Here is a 16,308-nt window from a genome sequence, read left to right as displayed (position 1 = left end):
ATTTAATGTTCGGTGTTTTTTTTTTTTTTTTTTTTTTTTTTTTTTTTTTTTTTTTTTTTTTTTTAACTTTTCTTTCCTCCCATCAGAAAAGATGATTCACTACATTCTCTTCATTTTCCCTTATGAACTATTCCAAAAAGAAAAAATATCATGATTTTTTTTTTTTTAAGATTTTAGATGTGTTGTTACTACATAAAATCCTCCCAAAACTGAGGGGGGATGGGGAAATTGCATATGCGTCACCCGGATTGCCAGGTACTGGAGCCGCCCCTGGTTTGGACTTGGACTACTCGTAAGGAATTGTCAGCGTTCAAGTCGTGTAATTTTTCAGCATTTTAATGCTGGCGGAAAAATTAAATTCTTTGTGCAGATTCGCATCGTGAGAGCTCAGGTACCTTTATCTGATGGGAAACTACATAGATATAAACCAAGGTCAACCGGTTACTCTATGCCAGAGGTTCCCAACCGGTGGTTCGCGAACCCCCAGGGGTTCGCGAGGTGCAGGAAGGGGGTTCGCGAAAATTTCGGTGCAATGGCGGATTTTTCCTAGTTTGGTAAAAAATTATAAAATATTCAATTTGCACACATAGTTACTAAATTTTTTTTTTAATTTGAAAACGCGCCAGACTCTTGTATTAAGCTCAAAAAAAAAAAAAATCTTTCAGCGGTTTTATAATCTTGGTTAAAAAGAAATGTTCTCATTTTTTTTTTCGATAGACAACAAAGAGAGATATCCTTCCTTCTTTATTGCGAGGCGCCATGCAGAAACGTTGTATTAAGCTGTGGCGGGGATCACGATGACCTTAAAAAGGCGCCATCAAGTTTAGTCAATCAAACAATATACATAATATACATATGTCGAAAAAAATAAAGAATTCTCGAACAATGCATCATAGGGGTATTATTTCTAATCTGGTTGAAATATAACTCGGGAATTTCCGTCGAATTCAGTCATTGAATAGCAGACATGACAGCAAAAGGCTCCAAACTTAAAATTTATTACTGGATTTTACCCATCTGTTCGTTTTCAAAAATATATAATATCAGCATGCTCATAGTTCTGGAGAAATAGTTGAACTGCCGCCTCCCCCGACTAAACAGAAAAGTGAACTAGGGGAGAAAAAAGGAGAAAAGCGAAAATTTGACAGTGACTATTTACAAATGGGCTTTTATTTTACTGGAGAAGAGTCTGAACCTAGACCGCTTTGTCTTCTCTGCAACGAAGTTCTAGCGAACAGCAGTTTGAAACCGTCACTTCTGAGAAGACACCTCGAAACAAAGCATCCGACACACAAGGACAAACCTATCGAATATTTTAAAAGAAAATTGGAATATAATAAAAAGTGTAGCGTCTCTACGTTCCTGTTAGAATCCAACGAAGATAGTAAAATGGCCCTTGAAGCTTCATATCGAGTCAGTTATAGAATTGCAAGATCTGGACAGCCACATACAATTGCAGAAAATTTAATTGGACCGTGTGCTAAAGATATTGCTAAGTGTATGCTGGGAGAAAAGTCAGCAAAAAAAATTGACCTGGTTCTGCTATCAAACAACACAGTATCACGCAGAATTACTGATTTGGCAAGCAATGTGGAGAAAGAACTTGTGAATAGAATGAAAGAGAATAATTTTGCGATCCAGCTTGATGAGTCGACTGATGTAGCAAACGCTGCAATATTACTTGTCTATGTTAGGTATATTTTTAACGATACAATTAAAGAAGATGTACTACAGTAAACTCTCGTTAGTACGCCGTTGACGGGGATTCTGAAAAACGTCGTATTAAGCGGGACGACGTTATAAGCAGAACTCTTTAAAATGCCGTTTTGGAAGATAACAGGAAAAAAAAACATACCTTACAAAAATCTGATGACTCGTTTTTAATCGCTGAAATAAAAATAACAGTCTAAAAGCAAAAGAAACGCGTATGCATTTTAACCTCTACAACTTTATTACATCTTAGTTACATCTATGCTATTATTTTTTTGTAAGAAAATTCTCCATAAGGAGTTGCTTTCCTCCATCATAAGAAGTTGGTTTCCTAAAATTTCTTATTATAAAACTTTCAATCCTGTTAAGTTCTCTCAGCATCGCTTCCGAGTTTTCGGTAGAAGAGAGCGCCTGCCGCAAAACGCGTACGGAATCGCAGGCGCTAATAAAAGAGGGAAGTTGGGGAGGTTCATCTTCTTCCTCTTCCTCATTATCAACCTCGAATTCTCCATCTTTAAATGAGAAAGTAAAATAAATACTAAACTGAAGTAAGGGTGAACTTTAAAAAGGAAAAAATTTAATAAGTTAACTTACTTACCTTTTGCCATGTCAATCATATCCTGAATTTCTAGAGTTTCCGTGATAGGCAAATCATCATCAACTGAACAATATCCAGGATACTGTTCCTCAAATTCGATGTCCAGAAAATCCGCAACATTCAGGTCATTTTCATTAGATTTGCTCTCAAAATGCGCTTTTCGAAAGCAATTTCTTATCACATCTGGCGCGATCTCATCCCACGCAGCCGAATCATAATGGATAGCATCCAACACATTTATTTTACAGGAAGAGTCCTCTCCTGATTCAATTTCACGTAAGTAACGCTGTACCAGCTTTTTACGGTATTTCTGCTTCAAAACTTTAATGACTCCTTGATCTAATGGCTGAAGCTTGCTGGTAGAGTTGGGGGGGAAATACTCGAGCTTGATGTTTTTGAGGGGGATTCCTTTGGGATGAGCGGGACAGTTGTCCACAAACAGAAGGACTTTCCTCTTTCCTTTACCGAATTTTCGGTCCAACTGTTGCACCCATTCAGTAAACAAACACCCAGTCATCCAGGCTCTATTCTGTGCTTTGTAGTTGCACGGGAAAGTTCGCACATTTTTAAAACACCGTGGTGACTTAGATTTTCCAATCACCATCAGCTTCAACTTGTCAGATCCAGTCCAATTAGAACATGCTAATACAGTCAGTCTGTCTTTACTTAGCTTACCTCCGTGGCACTTTTCATCTTTTAAAACTAAGGATTTGTCTGGCATTAATTTAAAAAATAATCCAAATTCATCAGCGTTATATACGTCCTCAGGTGCATAGTCTTTTAGTAGATTAGGGAGGAGATTTTCTATCCAGGGAGCAATGCTGTCGTCGTCTACGGCTTCGGCTTCACCACTAATTTGACGATATTTAATGCCATATCTTTTTCGAAATCGATCCAGCCAACCAGCTGATCCAGAGAAATCATTTATGCCCAAGCCTTTGGCTATTTCGTTGGCTTTTTCCGTCATAATGGGTCCATTGATCGGCAAGTTATTTCCTCGAGCTTGCTGGAACCATCAGCAAGCTCGAGGTACAGCACTTCTTCTAAATCCTCATTTTTGCCTTTACGTACCCTCCGTCTTTTACTGATGCCTGAAAAGGCGCTGGATTCAATTTCTTCCCGTTTTTTTAATAAAGTTTTTAATGTAGATACAGGTATTCCTATTTCATTTGCAAATTGCTGCTTATTCGTAACTCCTTTTTTCTCATCATACTGCTGTATAATTTTTAATTTCTCATCGAAACTAAGAGCTTTTCTTTTAGCCATTTCTTAACGTGTGAACAAGTAACCGAATGGACCCTCACAGCACGTAGCGTAGATGGCGTAGTTATCGCTCTCTTGGCACCAATAAAAGCACCGCTCTTTTGGCGAATTCAAATTTCCTTACAACCCTTTGGAACCAGAATGGCTGATGCGCCAGCCTGTTTCCTGTCATGGAGCTAGAATCGAGGGGAGATGACGCGGCGGCGAAGATCAAACGAATCCGGGTTGCCTTTTCCTGCCATTCCTCGCTCTTTCGTATCGGCACAGGCAAATGGGGCGCGCAATGCTTTTCTACGAGAATTTGTCAAACTTTCCCAGCTTGTATTTTTTCTGAATTTCTTTTAATCTTTCAACTGATGTGAAAAATTATTTAACCATACTACTAGAAGGCCTCATTTAAAATGGTCAACATTGGAGGCGATTTAAGATAAAATTGAGTATTTTCGCAGAGCATACTTACTTGATCTGAGAGCTCCCCATCAATGATTTTTTGACTTTTTACAAGGTGGACCTTTTCCTTAGGTGAGGGGGAGGGGGTGAGAAATTCTTGGAATTCCGAGATAACGAATGCGAACAGGGACAAAGAGGCGTACTTCACGGGTCGGAATAAAGTAGTCGAACTGGTTGCCTTCCGGTAACAGAACTCATGTTTTAACGCGAAGATACAAAAGTTTACTAGCGACGCAATATACGGACGCAATATACGGGATTTTTCCTGTGGGGACTCTAGAAAAACGTCGAAATAAGCGGGAAGTCGTTATAAGCGGGGGCGCTATAAGCGGATAGATTTTAATATTAAAAGCATATTGGTCCCAGGGACCGGAAAAAAACGTCGATATATGCGGGAAGTCGTTCTAAGCGGGGGGCGTACTAACGAGAGTTTACTGTATTTGCAAATCCTTTGAAAACCAACACAACTGGAGAAGCAAATTTCGAACTGGTCAACACTTACTTTGAAGAAAATGGAATAGATTGGTCTTTGTGTGTGGGTGTGTACACGGATGGTGCAAAATCAATGACAGGAAAATTTGTTGGCTTTGTGGTGTGAGTAAAGAAGATCAACGAGAAAATTGAATGGACTCATTGCTGCATTCATAGACAAGCATTAGCATGTAAGCGTATTCCCGCAGAATTATCCGCTACTTTGAATGATGCGGTAAAAATTGTAAATTTCATAAAATCACGTGCCACCAACTGCCGTCTATTTCACGCGCTTTGTGAGGAATTGAGAAGCCTTCATGTTACTTTACTTCTTCACACAGAAGTTAGATGGCTTTCCCGTGGCAAAATTTTGACACGCTTATTTGAATTGAAGTCAGAAGTCCAAGCATTTTTTGTTGATCATCCATTTCACTTGTCCACTTGCATATTCGATCCTCTTTGGATGCAAAGGCTTGCATATTTAGCTGACATCTTTTCAAAATTAAATGAATTAAATCTATCCTTGCAAGGTGCAGTTGTTAATATTTTCGTTGTATATGATAAAATTGAAGCTATGGTAAAAAAATTGAATTTCTGGATCCAATGCCTGGAAATGGGTGAGTTTTCTTGTTTCACGTCTCTTAGTAGTTTTTTATCAGAAAACTCAATGAAACTTGATGAAAGCGTTAAAAGAAATGTATGTGAACATCTGCAACATCTTGAACTAACTTTTGACGAGTATTTTCCTAATAGGCGTAACGTCCCTCTCTCAAACAACTGGATACGCAATCCTTTTGAAGGAAATCCATGCTTAGAGAACACCCTGACATTACCTGAAAAGGAAATGCTCATCGAGTTATCCTGTGATAATTCATTGAAAACTACCTTTAAAGAGCTCTCGTTAATTGACTTCTGGCTCAGTGTAAGAAATGACTATACCGTTTTGTCCAAAAAAGCAATTCGAATTTTATTACCATTTTGTACATCATATCTGTGCGAGAAAGGATTTTCCTCCTATACTTATCTCAAAGATAAATACCGAAGCAGATTGAATGCAGAGCCTGATTTAAGACTCAAACTGTCAGACATTGAACCAAACTTTCAGTTTCTTTGATCCGTCAAACAGCCACAAATATCGCATTAAGGATTTTTTCCTCAATTTAAAGTATGCTAAAAAAATAGTTGGTTTATAAAACTTGTTTATAATTTTTCTTGTAGGTGTAGTTTTAACTTTTTATTAATGTTTGCACTTAATGATATTTTACAATTATATTTTTGTTTATTGCAATCAAATGCTGCAAAAAATGGAAAGCAAACATGCTATTTTTTTATTCTTTCTTACATGTTACTAATTTCAACATCAGGGGGTTCGCGAACTTTTTTGCCTGTTCCAAGGGGTTCGCAAAGAGAAAAAGGTTGGGAACCGCTGCTCTATGCGAACATCCCTCTAGCTAAGCAGATTTTTAAACTGTAACTGCAACTGCTAATTTCTCTTGTTTGTTTTGAAATTGATTGAAGCACGTAAGAGAGGGGAAAATGCCGCGATTTTTGTAACTGGGATGAAGCAGATTTTCTTTTTGAATCCTATTTTTTAACTAGCAAGAGGAAAACACTTTGAATATCTCAGTACTCTTTCTTTTTCTGAGGTCAACTGACTAATTTTCAAACTTCAAGCATCCCATAAGTTACAAAACGCACGTCTCATTAACAAATGATGCTTTCGCTGATTTTTCAATGCTTTCAGGATCACTATGATTTAAAAACTAAGGAGCGTATGCAGAACTAATGGGTTCGCTCCGAATCAGACGTTTACCTCTTGCTCAGAACATTATTGAAGCATTAGAAAAGCAAAATTTCAAGTATTGTAAGGTATACTCCCACCTCCCTAACATTGTTTACGAATGTGTTAATTTGTAAAAATAATAATAATTTTTCACTGTCTGTAAAAGAATGAATGTGTTACTTATTAATTTTTGTAAGATAGTTCATTAAAGAAAACCAAAAGCTTGCTACGTGCATCTGCGATGGAGTTCTGTTTAATTTTTAAAAGTTTGTTGAGCCATTCCACAAATTTTTGAGCTTAAAAGAAATAAAAGTTTTTTTCCCTTTTTAGTGCAATTAAGATGCTCAGTTGCCAGGGTTTTTGTCTGGATTGTCCTGAAATTCTAGTTCTCATCTTGATATATACTATACTATTTAATTAGGTTTACTTGAGTAATGAATGTTATCTTAAGAAATGTCTTGAAAAGTATTATTTCTTTAAAAGCTCCGGATTTTGAGTCAAAGGTATCTGGGCACCTGAAGTCCCCGAATTTTCAAAAATAACCGAGTGTTCCCATGTTTGAGTGGAGAAGAGTATTTATTAATAATATTGTGGCTCACAAAAACATGCTTTAATGCAACAGAAAATACTCACCATCTAAAACTTTTTTCTGCACTGACTGTTTAATGACATTAAAACTTTTTTTTTCCTGTTTTTTCATACTCATTATGATGGTCCTACAATTTATGTAATTAAAAATGTAGATGACTGTTGTTACTGATTTTCATCAAAATCAGTAAGTTTTGTCATGTTGAAAGGGTTTTCCCTGGGAAATAACATTTGAAGTTAAAAGTTAGACTTAACTCAAGAAATGATACTGAGCCCAAAAATTCAAACCTAAATATAGAAAATTTGTTTCAGGAGTTGCAGGAAGATAGTTTCAAAAAGCCATAGAAGTTCACGTAGAGTAAAGGACCAAATATCTTTTATCATTGCTGTTCGATATTGAAACATGAGGTGACTCCGCTATTTTGATTGAACTCTGTTTTAAAACATAGGCAGAATCAGTGCCCCCCCCCCCCCCACACTTATGATTAATTTCCTAATTTTATTTTAATTTAGGCACTAAAATATAAATTCTGAAAAAAAGCAGAAATGTCAAAATTTTCAGAACATAAATATTTGTTTTACTTTGTACACACATTGATTAGCACAAACAATAAGATTTAGTTTACTGTTTAAATATAAGTAAATCTATTGTTTTACTTAAACAAGCCATACTTGTTCAGTGAAATTAGTATCAAGTGTTTGTGACATCTCAAAATACTTTGAAGGAGACTTACATTAGTACTATAAGACTTACTGCTAATGTAAGTTATAATTCATGTCTAAGTGTCTTTGGGCAAAGTTATTATGTACAAAATTCATCAAGATCTTATTATTTCCCCCCCCCCCCCCTCTTTTTCTGCCTAAAAGTCCCATGGCTATTAGTTGTCTTTTTTAACTTCCTTTTACAAAAAAGGAAGTATTGTATTCGCAAAAAAATTTCACTCAAAAGTCGGACTTAATTTCCATTTTGCTCACCCGGGAATAAATGTTGAGTTTTTTTTTTGAACCCACCACACGTACATATGTACCTAAAAACGTATAGATGCCTTAAATATCTATTTTGACGTTTCCCGAGTTAAGTACAACGAGTTTTATCATGACTTCTGTTTGTACGTATGTATGTCGCATAACTCAAGAACGGTATGTCCTAAAAAGTTGAAATTTGGTACGTAGACTCCTAGTGGGGATCTAGTTGTGCACCTCCCCTTTTGGTTGCATTCGGGTGTTTCTAAAGGGGTCTTCTGCACCGTTTTAAGGGGGGGGGTCATTGATAATTTCGATACAAACTCAAGTGGTGTTATAATTTGGCAGACACTTACCGATATATATCGCCAGTCTTTTGGTCACCAAGTTTTAATGCCAACTTGGCAACGAATTTGGCGATTTTTTTTTAAAATTTGGTTTTAATTTGGCCACTGTTGGTGATTTTTGGAGATTCAACTATTGAATCACATTAAAATTGCAATAATGGGGAAATAACATTAAATTGGTGTAAAAGGAAGTCATGTGATGCACACATCAGCTCGTTTTTTTCCCCCTTCACTGATAAGCCATAATCGCCGCCATTGGGCAGCATAAGACTGCTCTAAAGCATTCCAATATGAAAAGGGGGAATATATATATTCTCTCTCTCTATCTGTCTATCTATATATATTAGGGATGCACCGGATAGTGATTTTGCCGGATACCAGCTATCCGATGCCCCCTTACCTGCCAAATTCGGATATCCAGCATTTCGATTGCATTGCATGTTTGCATATTTTTCTACAATGCCGTTTCAAAACAATAAATCAAACTTGTTCCACATATCATTTCTTTAAAAACATGTTAAGTACATTCAAATGTACTTTTTTAGAGCCTCTATATTTTAATTTAGGAATTGTGCTATATATAAAATGAAACATTGAAATATTGTTTTATTTCGACAGATTTTTTCAAAAGAGACAAACTTTCGGCAAAAATTAATTCTGTATGTAATGTACACATGGTTTAAACTTTTAATTATGCATAGTTGAAATCTTAAAGGTCGTATAACAAGTCGTATTTGTTATTAGATTTGCATGACGTGCAGAAATTTTTTAAAACTTCATCATAAAGTAATACATTTTCTTGTTTCTAATTTAGAAATAACAAAAAATAAAACTTTGCTTTGAAATCATTTTTATTACAGATAATACGCGTGTAAAATTTTTCTAACATACAAGTTAAAAAAGAAAATATTAAAATAGGGCCAGTTTGACTTAAAAAATAAATAAATAAGCTTAAATAATCAACTTAAAATTTTACTTTAATTCCAGAAAACAAAGATTCACTCTCTCTAAAGATGCAAATTAGCATCTTAAACACACGGGTGCCCCCCTAAGAGCAAGGGCCTACCCCCTAAAAACCGCAAATACCCCCCAAATAGAAAGTCCCCCAGAAGAGAGAAAAATACCCCTAAAACATCCCCCCCACCCCAGTTAACAAATTAATAAACGTATGCTAAAATAATCAACTGGAAATTTTACTTTAATTCCAGAAAACAAAGATTCACTCTCTTAAAAGATGCAAATTAACATCTTAAACACAGTATTAAGAGTCATTCTCAACGCGTTCACTTTTTAAAAACAAATTAATAAACTTACGCTTAAATAATCAACTTAAAATTTCCCTTTAATTCCTGAAAATAACGATTCACATTATTAAAAAATGCAAATTAATATCTTAAATATATTATTAAAAGTCGTTCTCAACATGTTAACAATTTTTTTTAAACATAAATGAAATTATAGTTAAATAATCAAATGAAAATTTCAATTTAATTTCAGAAAAGAAAGATTCACTTTTACCGGATAACTGCCCGGATATCCTGCAAAAAACAGTCGGATATCCGGATCCCGGAGTAACTTGTCGGATTGGATACTTTATAGTTCCGGATAATTAAAAAGTCAGCCAGATAGGCCGGATACCGGATATCCGGTGCATCCCTAATATATATATATATATATATATATATACACACACACTTTTGCCAAGATGCATATATTCTATACAGATTTTGTATAGATCTTTCGCATCTATTATAATTTTATTTTCTTTAAATTCATGTGTCATAAATACTCTATGAACTTCTTGAATCTACAACATTTGAGTTTATTGTAATAAACTTCAAGTTTGTATTATTATTTTCTTTAGTATATGTTTGTAAAATACTAACTGATAGTAAAACACAATTTTTTTCCCCAGGATGTATTATCTTTAACAAGACTGGAATTGCAAATACTGCTTGGAATAAATTATAATGATGCAATAAACATCCAAAGAATAGTCAGTAGAAAATGTGTATCAGAACCAGATAATGTAAGGCTTTTTTATACTTTATATAATATATCAATGCTATAGAAATATTTTCTTTAAAAAAATAATATTAATAACAACTGTCTTAAATCCTCTCACTGTTTTATGAAATTTGAATTGTGTATACATAAAAGACTATTATAACACACCTTGGGACCAGAGCTTTTGTGTTATATAGAGCATTTCACAAATTTTGAAACTAGGGATGCACCGGATATTCTACATATCTGGCTGATGTTTTAACTATCCGGTATCCGGAGATATCCGATCCGGCTGCTCCCCTCACGGCAGGATATCCGGCAAAATTTTGCAGGATATCCGGCTGGTTATCTGGTACTGTTAGGGTGGTTATCCTGTGTTGATGTAGGGGATATCCAGTGTATATGAGGGGGGTTTAATTGAAAAATTTCAATTTTTGTTAAACCTTTTGGATGATGTAATAATTTTTCATTTTTCCTTCATTAATTTCTGCTTTGAAAACGAAATTAGTTTATACCTTCAATTTTGTACTGGACATGGAAGCTCTCCATACATTTTGACTTTTTCATGATTTCCTATTTAAGTATGATTTTCTTCAGCTTTTTTTTAAAAAAATTAGTTAAAATATTGCATTAAAAAAAGAGCTACAAATCCTCATGGATCACATGAGGCAAAAGAAATAAAGAAGAAAATGTGAAGATTAGAACTTTTTTTTTATTGAGCAGTGACAAATTGCTTATTGTCCTCACTTAACCAAAGTTGATATTGCCATGACGACTGTTATTTTTCAATATTTATTTAGAGAGCGAAATTTTCGTCGTCATAGTTTCAAATCGTCTGCAGTTTGATTTTATTCATACTTTTTTCAAGGATTAACTCAAGCGGACTTTACATTAAAAAAGGTTTTTTGTGTTTAATTAGGTTTTGCAGGAAAAAGCACCGTTATAGATGAATTTAAACATCAACTCTAGTAAGGCCCAATTGCAATTCGTGTTTTCAAAAAACATAATTTAAATTCAAGACATCAAAATTCACGTAATTTTATGTGTTTATTAATTTTTTTTAATTTACTAGGGGGCTCTGCCCCCAACTCGCTGGCGCTCACCAACCCCTGAAGATTTGCTTCGCAATCTTACTTGATTCGCAAAGATTTAAGTCCTCAATTAGAAAGAAACATATTAAAAACGCATTATGAGCTAGGAACAAAAAGCACCCCTTCCCCTGGTTTCAAAATAACTTGTACCAACTTGCAGAGCCCTAAGGGCTAAGGGGCTCCCGAGCATTGCAAAACTGCAGTTTTATACGTTTGAAAAGTCGCTTTCATGTTCATGGTCTCTAGTAATACATTTTGCTCTTTAGCTCGGGGCTTGAATTGAGTTGAGCCTAAGATTTTCTGTTAAAATCGAAACCCTTTAAAGTTTGTGAATAGCAAAGAAGAAACAAGAGAATCGAAATGACGTAACTATGGCAACGCCAAATAAAATATCAATAATTTTAATGGAGATAAGATTATTCAAACTAGAATTTTAACAGCTTGTAAATTTTTTTCCTTTGGAGATAGAAGCTTAATATTTCGATCATAGGTCAAGTTAGATCTGGGGTAAAAAAAGCCGCTCTTTCCAGTGGTGTCAAAAAGAAAACTGAGACAATTCCTTTCCTTTTTGCTGATAGATTTAATGAAGAAAGTAGTGTCTAAATTTTAACAAAGCCTGAAAAAGTTTGAGCTAAAAATGCAAATAACTCCTGCAGTATTTAAATTAGAGCATTGAAACAAATTGCATAGAACGTGGAAAATTCTACCCTTTCCAACGATATATAATATTAATATATGCAAGTAATTTTTCACCCCTTTAATAGGCAATAAAAGGCAATTTACACGATATTTGAGATTAAAAATTTAATTACAAAAAACCTAATTCGAATTTTAAAAAACAAAACCCCAAGTGCAAATCACCGGGGCTTGAATTTGTACAAAATTTCACGGCTGTAGGTGCTGTGGGATTTCCTGGACGCAGGCCCGCCACAGACTTCCGTCCTGAATTTCTTTGAAACCTTACTTTTATTTACTATAAAGAGATTATTATTCACTTTCTTCAAGTACTACCTATGTTGATCATAACTATTCGGTAGCTATTTAAATTGATTACCACAGAGTTATTAAAATGCAATTTTCAAATTTTTTTTATTTATTGAGATCTTTAATTTTTCGTTTTTGTACTTCTCTCTCTGATAATAATAAATGCAATATTTTAACTTTTTGATGATCATTACCTTAATAATAAATAACATAAAATAAATAAACTATCCAATCTTGATTACTATCCAATCTTGAAGTGTTTGCCTATACTTGGGACAAACCTAATCTGCCGGTGTCATAGTTCTGTGATTAGGATCTGCGTTGTGTTCGCCGCCAGGTTAAGTTTGCTCCGTGATACAGAAAGCATTGATTCTCAACTGGTGACCTGACAGATTGTTACTCTCCCCCAGAAAAATTTGGCCAGCCCCCAGAGATTTTTGCTCCTCCTCTTACTCCAAAAAAAAAGCATAAAAATATTAATTATAATAATATTGACAATTTTTGCATGAATTTTGCAAAAACTTTTTAAAGTTATCCATGGTTTTTCTCAAATGCTTACTTTTTTATTCATAGTTATTGCAATGATTTGCCACTATATATTCAAATGTTTTGTGACAGTTCTTTATATAATATCAAGTAAAGCTTTTACTTATTTATGCTATGCAGTGGAGTCTCCAAAATCAGAGGTAATTGGGGCTCACCTGACCTCAGATTACTGAAAACTCGGACTATCTGGAAAATTCTTCCAGATTAAAATTAACACTACTCGGAGGACATAAAGAGGAGCACCTTTTACTTATTCTTCCTTGTATAAAGAAAAAGAACAATTGTTTTTACGAGAAAGTAAATCACTCCAATTTCAACATAAGTTTAATTGCGTTTAAACGATTGACTTAATTTTCTCTCAATGTCCGTACGTATTTATGTGTGCAAGAGAGCCATAAACAACATGCATTTTGAGTGATTTTCTGTAAAATAACTGGGAGAAAAAAATGTCTGGAGATAAAGAGCTTTAGAATATAACATAACTTTCTGAGTACAACATTTTATGCAAGATGCTTTGTATTATGTATACAAAATTAGCATGAGGGAAAGGGGGAGGAGGTTGTAGAATCTTTTTGACTACTTTTATCATTCATCCCTACATTCTGACATTAATACCATGAAATGAAGGCACTTTCAATGTCATTTTTGTCACTTATTTACATATTCTGGATAAAGCTATACAGTTATATTACGAGCATTATTATTTACAATTGTTTTAACGTCCATCATTTTGGCTCATAACTCCTCCAAGCATACTCTCTCTCCACCACACCAAACTAGAGTCGAGTGCAGGAATGTCCTTTCTGTTGCCGTGCATCGAGCACTTCCTGTCCGTTAACCAGTTCCAGACATTGAACACCTGTAACATCTGGTTTCATTTAACGCAAGTTCAACCAGGCGGTTGACAGAGGATAATGGATTTTTTTTTAACTTTTACATTTGAGTTACTTTTTGAAATATAAAATGGCAGAATTCTTAATGATGAAAATCAAAAAAGAATGTATTTTTTCTTTCCTTCGAACTTCAATTTGTCGTCAGAGTGTTAAGTTCTTTTATAGAATCGATTACTATTGTGATCTTTACTACCATATATATTTCACACCTCCAAAATAAATTTCCCTCACAAAAACTGTCAAGGGCTTTCATGCCTCGTAAAAAATCTTAGCTGTATCTCTGTAGGATATATCTCTAGTCCAAACCTAATGCAGGGCTGATCATCTGAAAGGGATCGTAGCGCAGACAGCACCATTGAAATTTTTAGGGGTATTTTCTCTCTTTTTTAGAGGAACTCTCATTCATGTGGAGGGATGGGCACCGCTGCCTAATGATTGAATATTTCAAAATTACATTCACTACTGTCATTTACGTTTTTAAATTTCATTATTGCGAACTCTACGATTCATTTGGGCAACTCGTGTATTTTGATGCCTTTTTCTGAATTCCCAACTAAAGTAAATATCTCCTGAATTTTCATGAAAACACCAAAATGCCCCATAAATAGTGATTTTTCAGTGATTAGAATTTGAATCCTGCTATCAAAAAACTTTAAAAATTAGTAAAAATAGTAAGTTATCTCAGTTCTGGATTTTGGGTCCTGAACATATTTAATTTGAGAAATTACTAAACTTACTTTTTTAAAATCCTTCTAACAAAATTTATTTTTGTAAAATATCCCTAATTTTCATCCTTCACTGTTGGCTCAAACTGCAATCAATTTTCTACCATAGGGAGAAGTGATTGCAGAATTAACAAAAAGGGTTGCTGTTTGGCGCCAATAGTTGTCACTTTCATGAACTGCACAATGGATTGGCGATTCTGTTCAAGAGCTCATAGGCCAGTGCCAATGAGACCAAAAAAAAAAAAAAAATAAATAAATAAATAAAAATTAGAACAGGATGAAACAAACTGCATAGCTGCCAAGTGCTCCGTTTTTCCGGAGTTTCTCCGATTTTTATTGCGTACTCCGAAAATCCGATTTATTCCAAAAAAACTCCGTTTTTTGACTTTGCTTGTAGATTTTTCGATTTCTGAGGAAAAAGAAGAAATTTCCCTATCCTGGAAGGTAGGAATTGTGCACAAACTCAACAAAAGAGGAGGCAATTTTATGCCCTGGAAGCATTAGTGTCAAGATAAACACTGAGTGGGAGCGCTAATCGATCGGAGAACATCGTTTTTTCATTGAGCATTTCAGCTACGTGCAAAACGTAGCCGCCATGTTTGGTCATTCAGAAGATGGAAGTAGACGATGCTTAAGTGCTTTCGTTTTCAAAGACAAAGCAGAATTGGGGGTTTCTTTTAACTGCAAACTAATGAAAATCAGCAAAATGTGCTGCAAAATGTTTTTTTTTTTTTTTGGTTATTTTAAATAATTTTATTGAGAAATGAAAACAAGTATACTATTTAAAATTTCATCTTATCCCTATTGCTTTGGACACGAATGTGCTAAAGATTCTCAATTAAATTGTAGTTTCATGGGGATTTTTTATTTTCAAATTATTTTCATGCAACAAATTCAAAATTTTATATCTGAATTTTTGACTTAGTCGCCATATTTGGTAATTTGCGAGATTTAAGTATACAAAACTCTTAAAGTGGCCAAGTTTTCAAAATCGGAATTAGATGTTTATGGCAATGCAAACTATTGAAAATAATGCGAAATGGGCTTTTTTTTTTTTTTTCGGAAAATTCTAAATTTTTTTCTTGAAAAATGAAAAAAAAAATTTCTTCAGAATATTATGTTATCCTGATTGGTTTGGATGCTAATGTGCTAAAAACTGTCTATTTCATCTAAATCTTAGTTTTTCTAAGGATTATTGATTATTTATAATTACTTTTAATGCAACAAATTCAAAAATCTATCATCTTAAATTTTTTGCATTGTTGCTATGTTTGGTCATTTGCAACATGGAAGTAGACAAGACTATTAATAGCCTAAGTTTCCGAAAACAGAATTGGTTGTTTGTCTCAATGCAAACTATTAAAAATAACAAATGGCAAAAGGTTATGTTTTTTTTTTATTTATTTATTTATTTTTTTTTTGAAAGAGAAATTTTATCTGCATTTGATCCTTATTTTCTCGGAGGCTTTGTTATAAGCTGAAACCATTTCATCTAAAATGAAGGTTCCTGCTGACTTCTCATTTATTTATTTTTTTTTTAAAATAAATCAGAAATTTATTTTAACTTGAATTTTCCATGTACAAAAAAAGTATTGAATAACTCTATTTTAAAATGTGTGAAGTCCTATTCATCTATATATATATTTTTTTCATGAAAGTTGCAAAAACTCCCCCATCTCCCCTCCAGTTTGTGTTTCAAAACTTGGTGACAGTGGTGGCCACTAAGTTTTTGGAGTCTAGTGGCCACTGGCCACTTAGAAGATTTCCAAGTCTTGACCTTTACTATGAAGTTGCTTTACTTCCAAGTATAAGAAGTAATTGTGGGTTTTTTTTTTTTTTTAATTTTCAATATGTTCTTATGCAATGCATTTTCAATACATGTAGGATAT

General features: G+C 34.2%; 2 protein-coding genes across 3 annotated transcripts in view; one reads left to right on the top strand and one right to left on the bottom strand.

Annotated features, from left to right (window-relative positions):
• Positions 1–3,275, bottom strand: part of LOC129222926 (tigger transposable element-derived protein 4-like) — a 28,363-nt gene extending 25,088 nt beyond the window's left edge. Inside the window, exons 1-2 of the mRNA XM_054857487.1 lie at positions 2,309–3,275; positions 2,140–2,222 (exon numbers count right to left, since the gene is read on the bottom strand). Coding sequence (XP_054713462.1) covers positions 2,140–2,222; positions 2,309–3,275 — 1,050 coding nt within the window. The remainder of the gene's footprint in view (positions 1–2,139; positions 2,223–2,308) is intronic.
• Positions 3,276–6,027: 2,752 nt separating this feature from the next.
• Positions 6,028–16,308, top strand: part of LOC129222785 (DNA repair protein RAD51 homolog 2-like) — a 56,591-nt gene continuing 46,310 nt past the window's right edge. Inside the window, exons 1-2 of one of the 2 annotated variants that reach the window (XM_054857328.1) lie at positions 6,028–6,361; positions 10,089–10,202. In XM_054857328.1, coding sequence (XP_054713303.1) covers positions 6,278–6,361; positions 10,089–10,202 — 198 coding nt within the window. In that variant the 5' untranslated portion in view covers positions 6,028–6,277. The remainder of the gene's footprint in view (positions 6,362–10,088; positions 10,203–16,308) is intronic. The other variant, XM_054857329.1, reaches the window with a different exon arrangement.

This window comes from Uloborus diversus, chromosome 5, assembly GCF_026930045.1.
Source record: "Uloborus diversus isolate 005 chromosome 5, Udiv.v.3.1, whole genome shotgun sequence".
NCBI lineage: Eukaryota > Metazoa > Arthropoda > Arachnida > Araneae > Uloboridae > Uloborus > Uloborus diversus.
Note: the sequence above shows the minus strand (reverse complement) of the source record. Positions and strands in the feature narration are given on the sequence as shown.